The sequence below is a fragment of the Bidens hawaiensis genome, unplaced genomic scaffold (assembly GCF_021521415.1).
Source record: "Bidens hawaiensis isolate Kalapana, Puna unplaced genomic scaffold, B.hawaiensis_p1.1 tig00020322_1, whole genome shotgun sequence".
NCBI lineage: Eukaryota > Viridiplantae > Streptophyta > Magnoliopsida > Asterales > Asteraceae > Bidens > Bidens hawaiensis.
The window spans coordinates 315,794-328,475 of record NW_027493088.1 but is presented as its reverse complement, the minus strand read 5'-3'; the positions used below and the strand labels follow the sequence as shown (position 1 = coordinate 328,475).

At 35.0% G+C, this 12,682-nt stretch overlaps 1 protein-coding gene across 1 annotated transcript; it reads right to left on the bottom strand.

Annotated features, from left to right (window-relative positions):
* Positions 1-4,848: 4,848 nt before the first annotated feature.
* Positions 4,849-6,264, bottom strand: LOC143560300 (dynamin-related protein 5A-like). The gene is made up of 4 exons (XM_077048628.1): positions 6,028-6,264; positions 5,754-5,949; positions 5,118-5,664; positions 4,849-5,035 (listed from the first exon to the last, which is right to left on the bottom strand). Exons 1-4 carry the CDS (start codon positions 6,262-6,264, stop codon positions 4,849-4,851), a joined length of 1,167 nt encoding a protein of 388 aa, XP_076904743.1.
* Positions 6,265-12,682: the final 6,418 nt, after the last annotated feature.

The following is a 12,682-nucleotide window of genomic DNA, read 5'->3' as shown; positions in this document are numbered from 1 at the left end:
AGATGGTGGGATTGGTACTATGGAGAAAGATGACCCGAATTATTATGGCAGGTGTTTCGATCGCGACGGACAGTTCATCATCAGAGAAGATGACTTGGGGCTAGGCTATTAAAAGATGGTGGGAGCAAAACACTTTATTAGTAACTCTTTAATTCAGAATTTCTAGATTCGGTTATCGTCACTTAGTCATTTTAACTAGTTCAGTCCAAAAAATGTAACAAGCAAGGATTATTTGGCCATTTTATGGAATCTAACTTGAGTTAGTATTAATTGAAATCGAACTAGTTTAAAGGTTTTAACTTTAAACTTAGTTAATTGAAATGATCAATCACGTACACTTAAAACTCTAAAAAAACTGAGTTTAATTGATTTGATTTCTAACTGAACTCGGCCCCTATGCTTAATTAGTGTACCATATGAGCATAACATTTATTAGTTTCAACCAGGTATATAACTTTGTCAACAATCATTAAATTATTACGTATCAATTTCAGCTATTCTTTTTATTTTCAAAATTTTGGATACAACATACGAATATAAAAAAAATTGTGATAACAATCAATTAAACAAAGTTATTTTACCAATTTAAAAATCATATCTAAAAATCTTATTGTGGGCTAAAGTTAATCTAGACCCTGAAAATTAAATTACTCGTATATGTTATAAAACAACTACTTTTTTTTGAACGACTAAATATTTTGTACACCATGGGGTTTGAACTCCTAATTCTAACCATCTTACCACCCCACCAAAGCGAGAATGACATAAAACAATTAGACTTAAGTTATTTTACCACATGATTGCTCAAACGAGAACTCGAGAAGGCATACGTGCTTTGCACGTGGCCCTTGAATTCCTCAAATAAGCACTGGCAGACCCATGTGAATTTTTTTTAAAAAATATATGTGTTAAAATCATGTCTGTCCCTTATGAAATTTTGACATCACTTACCCTCTTCCGGGTCCTTGTAAAAATTTTCCTTGATCCATGAGTTCCAGTAACCAAGCCAAACTGGAGTTCTGGAGAGAAGGCAGTGAACGGAGTTGGCGGTTCGAGGACGGGTGGGACCCAGAGTGAACAGGTAACTTGGCTCAACCTTTGCTTTCCTTTGACAAGGCAGCTAAGGCTCCAGCTTCGCTTTCTACTTGGCTGGCTGCCTTTCTCTAACGAGACAAGTAAAGTACCTTTTACTGGAAATAAGCTTCCACCTATCAAAAACGGTGTCCTTGTATATATAAGTATTGTCCAACGTTTGTCACCGTTCAATTTCCCTTTTGCTATACTTTATGTGAGTTTTGAACTGGCTAAAGTAAGCAGTTAAATAATAATCCATTTTCCTGTTATAAAAAAAAAGCCAAAAATGCATGTGTATCAATCTGGCATGCATGTTCAAAACATATTTGCTGTAATTTTATTATTCTCCAAAGTAACACCGCGATAAGCGTGTGTGAATGACAATAAAGGATATATATGATTATTGGGATCGTGCCAAAACAACATTTTTACTAACAACATTCCTTGACTAATTCACTCAAACCAAAAATACCTAAAATGATCACTTTCTCAACCGTCGGATCCAACATATTATCCAAAAAATCTATTTGACATCATTCCGTTTTTGAACCAACCACATCTAGACACGTATACACTTAAACGGTCAGCCATAAATCTATTTTTTCGGGGCTGACGAAATAATATTACATACGAAAATGAAGCCCAACGGAATGGGTACTTAGGCCGGACAAAATAGATTTGAAGCCCGACAAGTTAGATTTATGACCGACCTTTTAAGTATATGCGTGTTTAGATGTGGTTGGTTCTACGAAAGAGTTTTGTATCTTGTGTTATACTATACGAAAATCTAGGTTTCCATGATAACAATTTGTTAGTTGAGGAGACAGAAAGCCAAGCTAGTAAAAGTTGGTATTAATGAACCGTCAATTTAATAGAAACATGTGAATTTGTTTACTAATTAAGGGAATTGATAGATCTGACAAGTTGGTCAAATCTTCTTGTCAAGATAATAAAAAAGTTGACAATTGTGATCAACTTGTCAATTTCAAAAAACAATTACACCGGTAAAGCTACTAACCGTATGAGTTTGTTCCAGTGTTCCCACGATGTGTGTTTTAACCCAACCTATATTCTCCCTACTTGAGCACGGTTTTCGTTCTTATGGTTTATTTAAATTTGTGGTTTTAATCCAATAGTTTTAAATTTGTGATTTTTGTCCTTGTGGTTTCATTTCACTTGTAATTAAATCCGAATTCATTAACCCTGTTAAGTCTGGTGGTTAAGCCCATCAGCGTGTCCTTCACGCGAGGGCCAGTTTTGTCCATTTTTTCCCCAAATACACCCCAGCCCTCACGTGAGGGGCTTGCGAATTAGGACTGGGGTTTATATGGGGAGAAAAAAGACAAAATTGCACCTCACGTGAAAGACGTGTTGATATGTTTAACGACCAGACTTAACGAGGTTAGTGAAGTTGGATTTAATTGCAAAATGAAATGAAACCCCATGGACGAAAAGTGCAAATTTTAAACTATTAGACTAAAACCGCAGATTTGAACAAACTACAGGAACAAAAACCGCAGTTTACTCAACTTTATCAGGTTTTTAATGCCCCATTACCAATTCAACCTTTAGACCATTTGGTGTGGATGCTGATTTACTGAAGAAGCGCTGACGTGGCCATTGGGGCTGGTGTCAAACACCGCCCCACATATTGATGCCGCTCATCAATAAAGGAATTGGGGTTTTTTTCCATGGATAAACACCGCCCAAATCCTTAAAAAACATTTTTTTTTCAAAATAACCGTTGTACAATGGTTTGATTTCCACGTATGAAAGATGTTTATGGAATGGTAGACCATATATCAAGGGATTGATAGGTCCACATGGCTCACTCTTATGTTGCCTTTCTGTTTTTTTATTTTTATTTTGGTAGCACCGTTATCGTTGATAACGACCCAATTCTATATTAAGTTATTAACAATGTAGCAATGTCGATAGCTACCGAACTTGCGTCGGTTCGACGCCGCCAAGCACATTTTTTTAACCTTAGATGTTGTCTAATTCGTGTTGGTTTGCTGCTACAGCACACACATTTTTTTTTGTTTTAAATATGCTAATATGTTGTATATGAGTGATGACGATTTTTTTTTCTGGTGGCGTAATCGGGTATCGACTGATTTCGCATCGACATTGCAGTGTGCAGGTTATGTCACGATGCCTATCAAATTCGCATCGCCGCATCGGCACGCCGCTGTAACGTTCGAGCATATATATATATATTAAGTTAATTTGTTGTTTTTGGATGTTGACGAATTTGCTTTTTTTTATTTTCTGAATTTTTTGAACTGTAACCCAATACTAAACGAGTTCGCATTCTGCCACCGTGTGGGGTTTCGTTTGCTTTATTACAAGCTAAACATAGAAGATACAAGTCTACCTGGTTATTTTATTACTATTAAACGTAAAGGTCGGTGCGACAAGATTGTTTATGATTTTTATAGTTTTTTTTGTTTTCCTTTTGTTTTGCAAGATATGTGATATATGCTTTTTTATTTTTTAAATGTTGTTTATACCGTAACGAACATAAACTATATTGATTGAATTCGCGTTGACTCGCCACCGTAAAACTTGGGTTTTATCAACATTGTTTATACTGCAACGAGCATAACTGATTTTGACCGAAATCGAGTCGATTCGCCTCCGTAATGCTCGTGTTTTATCAATACCAAGGTTTTACCAACAACGCTCGGGTTTTACCAAATCTCGGTTTTACTGACAACGCTCAGGTTTTACCATTGCCCCGGGTTTACCGACCGAATAAACATCGTTTTAAATATTTTAATCTTTCTATTATTCTATATGTTTTGAGTTTAATCATGGTAGCGTAACGAACGTAACCTATACCGACTGAATATGCCTCGAATGGCCGCCAAAATGTCCGGGTTTTACCAACCAAATCGATGTCGTTTATAATATGTTAATTTTTATATTTTTAAAAAATAAGTTATATGGGTGCCGCTACTTTTGAAAAAATATGTTGACGGAGTTATTTTTTAGGTTTAGTTTCTGTACCGTAAGGAATGTAGCTGACACCGACCGAATTCGCAATGATTTGCCACTGCAACGCCTGAGTTTTATAGACCGAATTCACTGCACAACTTGTGAGGGGAAATCTCTAGTTATTTCTTAAACCCCCCACACCCCCAACCGATTCGTTTCTTGCAGCCGAATGCTAGACTTTTTTTCGTTATCATTATTACTTTAAAGTTAACGGGCATTTTTAAGCAAATACGCACATCTTTGTAATTAACAGTATTCAATTCAATGCACTTCTGTTTAACTTTGATTATTACAACAGTTGTATTAATGTGGTTGCAGACTAGCAGCACAGAATTTGTTAGAACTAATATTATTGTTGCAGCCTTGCACATCTAGCACCATAAGTTGAAGCCCATATTCTCAGTGTCAAGCCACCTCTCCACATGCAAACAACAAATTCTACATGAACCAGTACAAGTATATACTATACAGAGTATGTAATATTCGTCAACAGGCGCATACGCTGAAAACATGTAGCTTAATAAACTGAAGAACAAGAGCAACTTATCCACAAACACAAAACAAACTGTATATGAAACACAAACAGCAGAATCAATCAAGATATGCATGCATTATTATTCTTTTGCTCACTAGGAGAACGCAATTTCTCGCATGACAGGAGAATCAATCGATATATGTATGTAATATGAACCAACTTGTACATAGGAAAATCAAGATACGTTTGCATGAAATATGAGCCAAATATTCATTTGCTTATGAGATGAAAACAATTTCTCACAGGGACGTTGCGACTGACTTAAACTCAGTCAAACAGGAACGTAATATCATCTGGCGCTTCAGAAGAGACTCCCTTTCACTCTGAAGAATGTCAATCGCTCCAGGCGTAACGAACATATCCATGAATTTCTCATCTTTTACAGCAAACAAGTCCACTCCCAGTGCTACCGTCAGACCTTCCTGACTGAAAAACACCAAAAGTAATATATATAAGTTTCAACATCGTTATAAGAAATTGGTTTCATTTCAGAAACAAACACATATACCATGGGGTTATGAATCCTGAATTCAAAGCTGTAGTCACACTCCGTTCAACCAGAACTTCACGAATCCGTGCAAAATGCTGTGCAGCTAATGAGCATATCTGGTCGTAGGTTGACCCTGGTTGTGAACCCTTTTGATTACCCAACATTTTGCTGTCACCTGGCATTCTGGGATGACGTTTTCTTGCTCCACCTTCAATGAAGTTTCCTTGTTCCCTTGCTCGGTCAGGTGATAGTTTATCAGCTTCTCCTGCTGCTTTAAGAACCCTCCCAGGTGTTGTGTCCTGATTATTATTCACTGGAGGTATGTTTTCTTGATCTGAAAGATCAAGGCATGATGTCTGGTAACCAGAACTAGAGTTTGGGCCTGACCCATACAAGAGATCAGTCTCATAGCACACTAGAGAATACGGGCTTGTTATCGAATCCAAGTGTTGTCGAACGAGTTGCTTGCGCTGTTTTACAAGATCCCTTATGAAACAATTGTAAGAACGCCTTAAGGCAGCATGAAAACCGACATATCCATCCATATCCCCAGTTTTCTTCCCATCTGTAAACCAAAACACAAGTTTTCTTTTGGATTTTAATCACTCATTTGTATAGATACTAGTATGTATGAAATAGCATTAAAGCTCTTACCTTCAAAGTGAAGGTGTTGATTTTTCTCCATGGCAAGATCAAAGAGGTTACTTAACACATAAGCAAGTCGTTCACAAGCAGTATCAAGAAGTGGCGCAAGCCATGATTTGGCAGCAGCTCGGGCAATCTCTGCAGCAGCCTCTGCAATTCCCCTTCCACCTCCTCTGCCAGCATGTGCAAGTGTTATATTTGACATCTGTCAAAAAGATGAGTCAGCCCAACTTGTTTGTTATAAGACAACTATTCAAGTACATTCATGATGTTATGATATTACCTTCTCCCTTGAAACAGTAGGGTATTCAACTGAATAAGCAGCACATCTAAATTCATGCATAACTCTTTCAAAAGCAGCACCACCATAAAGGCGTAAGGTGGAATTTGGTGGTTTTATATCAGAAATTTCTCCAGGCCAACTCCCCATACCACTTTCTGATTTCTCTTCGGCTGTTGTTTTTCCCCATTGCTCAGGGTCAGGATCTGCAGATCCGTCTATCAATGCTCCCTTCAGCATTTTAGAAAACAATCTCATTAAATCCAAATACTAATCAATTACAGTGGTGGGTTTCCTCCTTGATGGTGTTCTTAAGTGAGTCAGGCCTGGGGCGTCAAAATCAGTCTGGATGATTGACATCCCGTCTTAGGAAGGCTCACTCAGGTATTGGCGGGGGATCCAAACGCTATTCAAAAAAAAAAATAACTACACATTACATGTATTTCAAACTAGGTTAATTACCCGTGTAGCACACGGGTTAGAATAAATAATTATTTTTAAATAATAACATAATGTGAAATACAAAAAAAATGTATCATACACACACACACACACACACACACATATATATATATATATTATATAATAAAAAATTACACATTACACAATTTGAAAATAAAAAGTTGTTAAAAAATTCAAAAATCATAAATTATTTCTTTGTTATTATCTTATGTGATGTCATGTGCCATTAAGAACATTTATTTATTATATAGTATAGATAGTGTGACAATTTTGATACATATAATTATAAATTAATAATGTCTGTGTATATGTGTGTGTGCAAAGGAAGTTATCATGCAAGAACTCAGATTATTACGAAAAGTCTTAAGAAATCAATCTTAGCCACTTATTTGATTTTATTATAAATGTTTAAGAACAAATTATGAAAATAGTATAAAAGTATAACATAATAATATCGAAACATGATCAAATACATTTTATTATTAACATGAAAATGGTGAGAACCAATTTGTTGTTATTATTAGGTTTATTTTTATTGGTGTTTGCTGTTATGTTTTGTTCGTATTTGCTAATTTTCGATTATGAGACGTTATAAGTATTTGCTGATTTATATTTTGTTGTTATTATTAGATGTTTTCTTTTGTTGTTATAAGTATTTGTTGGTATATGCTGTTATTATTTTGTTCTTGATTTTGATTATTTTGTTATAATTTTTAGGTTATTTTCTTTGTTATTATAAATCATTGTTTATGTAGATTGGTATTGCAGTTGGTATTGTTTCTTACGTTCTCATTTTTTATAAATTGACATTATTTCCTACGTTCTTATGTTAATATTAAAATGTACATGAACATTCCCCTAATAATATCTATATTCTTTTTCTCATGACATAATTAACCAAACGTAATTTAAACTCCAATTATCATAATCAATCAAATGATACAAATAGTTACTCCAATTAACATATTAATCAAACCATGATAGCTTAAAAAAACAACAATTTTATGTTTATAATTTCTTGTTGCATTATAATTTTATCTTGGACAAAGTTATTTGTACAATATACTCGTGTTTTTGCATAAGTTACACATAAACCACACTTGTGATTTTTGCATAAATAATCACATTTCCTACAAAATTTGCATATAGCATACGCAAAAATATATCTCACATTTATGTTTTTGGATAATAAACATATAACATGAACAAGTATTCCAACATTAACAAGTATATATATAAATAAACTTCATTGAAATACATATGACCTATATATTTTAATATTAAGAAAATACATATATATAAATTGCATCGAAATGCAATCATACAATAAATTTCACCCTATGTACGTGATAACATAATCAACAACATAAGACATCATGCATTAAAAAGATCATGCAACTCAATTTATAAACACCCAACATACTATACGATAAAATAAAAAACAAGAAAAACTTAACAAATTGTTGGAAAAACAATACACAATACATGCATATTTCTGTGTTTTAAGCTTAACTAAGACTAAAAATTAACAAAAAAAAAAACACCAATTAACACTTATTTGTTTTGAATGTATAAGATGGTGGGATTGGTACTATGGAGAAAGATGACCCGAATTATTATGGCAGGTGTTTCGATCGCGACGGACAGTTCATCATCAGAGAAGATGACTTGGGGCTAGGCTATTAAAAGATGGTGGGAGCAAAACACTTTATTAGTAACTCTTTAATTCAGAATTTCTAGATTCGGTTATCGTCACTTAGTCATTTTAACTAGTTCAGTCCAAAAAATGTAACAAGCAAGGATTATTTGGCCATTTTATGGAATCTAACTTGAGTTAGTATTAATTGAAATCGAACTAGTTTAAAGGTTTTAACTTTAAACTTAGTTAATTGAAATGATCAATCACGTACACTTAAAACTCTAAAAAAACTGAGTTTAATTGATTTGATTTCTAACTGAACTCGGCCCCTATGCTTAATTAGTGTACCATATGAGCATAACATTTATTAGTTTCAACCAGGTATATAACTTTGTCAACAATCATTAAATTATTACGTATCAATTTCAGCTATTCTTTTTATTTTCAAAATTTTGGATACAACATACGAATATAAAAAAAATTGTGATAACAATCAATTAAACAAAGTTATTTTACCAATTTAAAAATCATATCTAAAAATCTTATTGTGGGCTAAAGTTAATCTAGACCCTGAAAATTAAATTACTCGTATATGTTATAAAACAACTACTTTTTTTTTGAACGACTAAATATTTTGTACACCATGGGGTTTGAACTCCTAATTCTAACCATCTTACCACCCCACCAAAGCGAGAATGACATAAAACAATTAGACTTAACTTATTTTACCACATGATTGCTCAAACGAGAACTCGAGAAGGCATACGTGCTTTGCACGTGGCCCTTGAATTCCTCAAATAAGCACTGGCAGACCCATGTGAATTTTTTTTAAAAAATATATGTGTTAAAATCATGTCTGTCCCTTATGAAATTTTGACATCACTTACCCTCTTCCGGGTCCTTGTAAAAATTTTCCTAGATCCATGAGTTCCAGTAACCAAGCCAAACTGGAGTTCTGGAGAGAAGGCAGTGAACGGAGTTGGCGGTTCGAGGACGGGTGGGACCCAGAGTGAACAGGTAACTTGGCTCAACCTTTGCTTTCCTTTGACAAGGCAGCTAAGGCTCCAGCTTCGCTTTCTACTTGGCTGGCTGCCTTTCTCTAACGAGACAAGTAAAGTACCTTTTACTGGAAATAAGCTTCCACCTATCAAAAACGGTGTCCTTGTATATATAAGTATTGTCCAACGTTTGTCACCGTTCAATTTCCCTTTTGCTATACTTTATGTGAGTTTTGAACTGGCTAAAGTAAGCAGTTAAATAATAATCCATTTTCCTGTTATAAAAAAAAAGCCAAAAATGCATGTGTATCAATCTGGCATGCATGTTCAAAACATATTTGCTGTAATTTTATTATTCTCCAAAGTAACACCGCGATAAGCGTGTGTGAATGACAATAAAGGATATATATGATTATTGGGATCGTGCCAAAACAACATTTTTACTAACAACATTCCTTGACTAATTCACTCAAACCAAAAATACCTAAAATGATCACTTTCTCAACCGTCGGATCCAACATATTATCCAAAAAATCTATTTGACATCATTCCGTTTTTGAACCAACCACATCTAGACACGTATACACTTAAACGGTCAGCCATAAATCTATTTTTTCGGGGCTGACGAAATAATATTACATACGAAAATGAAGCCCAACGGAATGGGTACTTAGGCCGGACAAAATAGATTTGAAGCCCGACAAGTTAGATTTATGACCGACCTTTTAAGTATATGCGTGTTTAGATGTGGTTGGTTCTACGAAAGAGTTTTGTATCTTGTGTTATACTATACGAAAATCTAGGTTTCCATGATAACAATTTGTTAGTTGAGGAGACAGAAAGCCAAGCTAGTAAAAGTTGGTATTAATGAACCGTCAATTTAATAGAAACATGTGAATTTGTTTACTAATTAAGGGAATTGATAGATCTGACAAGTTGGTCAAATCTTCTTGTCAAGATAATAAAAAAGTTGACAATTGTGATCAACTTGTCAATTTCAAAAAACAATTACACCGGTAAAGCTACTAACCGTATGAGTTTGTTCCAGTGTTCCCACGATGTGTGTTTTAACCCAACCTATATTCTCCCTACTTGAGCACGGTTTTCGTTCTTATGGTTTATTTAAATTTGTGGTTTTAATCCAATAGTTTTAAATTTGTGATTTTTGTCCTTGTGGTTTCATTTCACTTGTAATTAAATCCGAATTCATTAACCCTGTTAAGTCTGGTGGTTAAGCCCATCAGCGTGTCCTTCACGCGAGGGCCAGTTTTGTCCATTTTTTCCCCAAATACACCCCAGCCCTCACGTGAGGGGCTTGCGAATTAGGACTGGGGTTTATATGGGGAGAAAAAAGACAAAATTGCACCTCACGTGAAAGACGTGTTGATATGTTTAACGACCAGACTTAACGAGGTTAGTGAAGTTGGATTTAATTGCAAAATGAAATGAAACCCCATGGACGAAAAGTGCAAATTTTAAACTATTAGACTAAAACCGCAGATTTGAACAAACTACAGAAACAAAAACCGCAGTTTACTCAACTTTATCAGGTTTTTAATGCCCCATTACCAATTCAACCTTTAGACCATTTGGTGTGGATGCTGATTTACTGAAGAAGCGCTGACGTGGCCATTGGGGCTGGTGTCAAACACCGCCCCACATATTGATGCCGCTCATCAATAAAGGAATTGGGGTTTTTTTCCATGGATAAACACCGCCCAAATCCTTAAAAAACATTTTTTTTTCAAAATAACCGTTGTACAATGGTTTGATTTCCACGTATGAAAGATGTTTATGGAATGGTAGACCATATATCAAGGGATTGATAGGTCCACATGGCTCACTCTTATGTTGCCTTTCTGTTTTTTTATTTTTATTTTGGTAGCACCGTTATCGTTGATAACGACCCAATTCTATATTAAGTTATTAACAATGTAGCAATGTCGATAGCTACCGAACTTGCGTCGGTTCGACGCCGCCAAGCACATTTTTTTAACCTTAGATGTTGTCTAATTCGTGTTGGTTTGCTGCTACAGCACACACATTTTTTTTTGTTTTAAATATGCTAATATGTTGTATATGAGTGATGACGATTTTTTTTTCTGGTGGCGTAATCGGGTATCGACTGATTTCGCATCGACATTGCAGTGTGCAGGTTATGTCACGATGCCTATCAAATTCGCATCGCCGCATCGGCACGCCGCTGTAACGTTCGAGCATATATATATATATTAAGTTAATTTGTTGTTTTTGGATGTTGACGAATTTGCTTTTTTTTATTTTCTGAATTTTTTGAACTGTAACCCAATACTAAACGAGTTCGCATTCTGCCACCGTGTGGGGTTTCGTTTGCTTTATTACAAGCTAAACATAGAAGATACAAGTCTACCTGGTTATTTTATTACTATTAAACGTAAAGGTCGGTGCGACAAGATTGTTTATGATTTTTATAGTTTTTTTTGTTTTCCTTTTGTTTTGCAAGATATGTGATATATGCTTTTTTATTTTTCAAATGTTGTTTATATCGTAACGAACATAAACTATATTGATTGAATTCGCGTTGACTCGCCACCGTAAAACTTGGGTTTTATCAACATTGTTTATACTGCAACGAGCATAACTGATTTTGACCGAAATCGAGTCGATTCGCCTCCGTAATGCTCGTGTTTTATCAATACCAAGGTTTTACCAACAACGCTCGGGTTTTACCAAATCTCGGTTTTACTGACAACGCTCAGGTTTTACCATTGCCCCGGGTTTACCGACCGAATAAACATCGTTTTAAATATTTTAATCTTTCTATTATTCTATATGTTTTGAGTTTAATCATGGTAGCGTAACGAACGTAACCTATACCGACTGAATATGCCTCGAATGGCCGCCAAAATGTCCGGGTTTTACCAACCAAATCGATGTCGTTTATAATATGTTAATTTTTATATTTTTAAAAAATAAGTTATATGGGTGCCGCTACTTTTGAAAAAATATGTTGACGGAGTTATTTTTTAGGTTTAGTTTCTGTACCGTAAGGAATGTAGCTGACACCGACCGAATTCGCAATGATTTGCCACTGCAACGCCTGAGTTTTATAGACCGAATTCACTGCACAACTTGTGAGGGGAAATCTCTAGTTATTTCTTAAACCCCCCACACCCCCAACCGATTCGTTTCTTGCAGCCGAATGCTAGACTTTTTTTCGTTATCATTATTACTTTAAAGTTAACGGGCATTTTTAAGCAAATACGCACATCTTTGTAATTAACAGTATTCAATTCAATGCACTTCTGTTTAACTTTGATTATTACAACAGTTGTATTAATGTGGTTGCAGACTTGCAGCACAGAATTTGTTAGAACTAATATTATTGTTGCAGCCTTGCACATCTAGCACCATAAGTTGAAGCCCATATTCTCAGTGTCAAGCCACCTCTCCACATGCAAACAACAAATTCTACATGAACCAGTACAAGTATATACTATACAGAGTATGTAATATTCGTCAACAGGCGCATACGCTGAAAACATGCAGCTTAATAAACTGAAGAACAAGAGCAACTTAT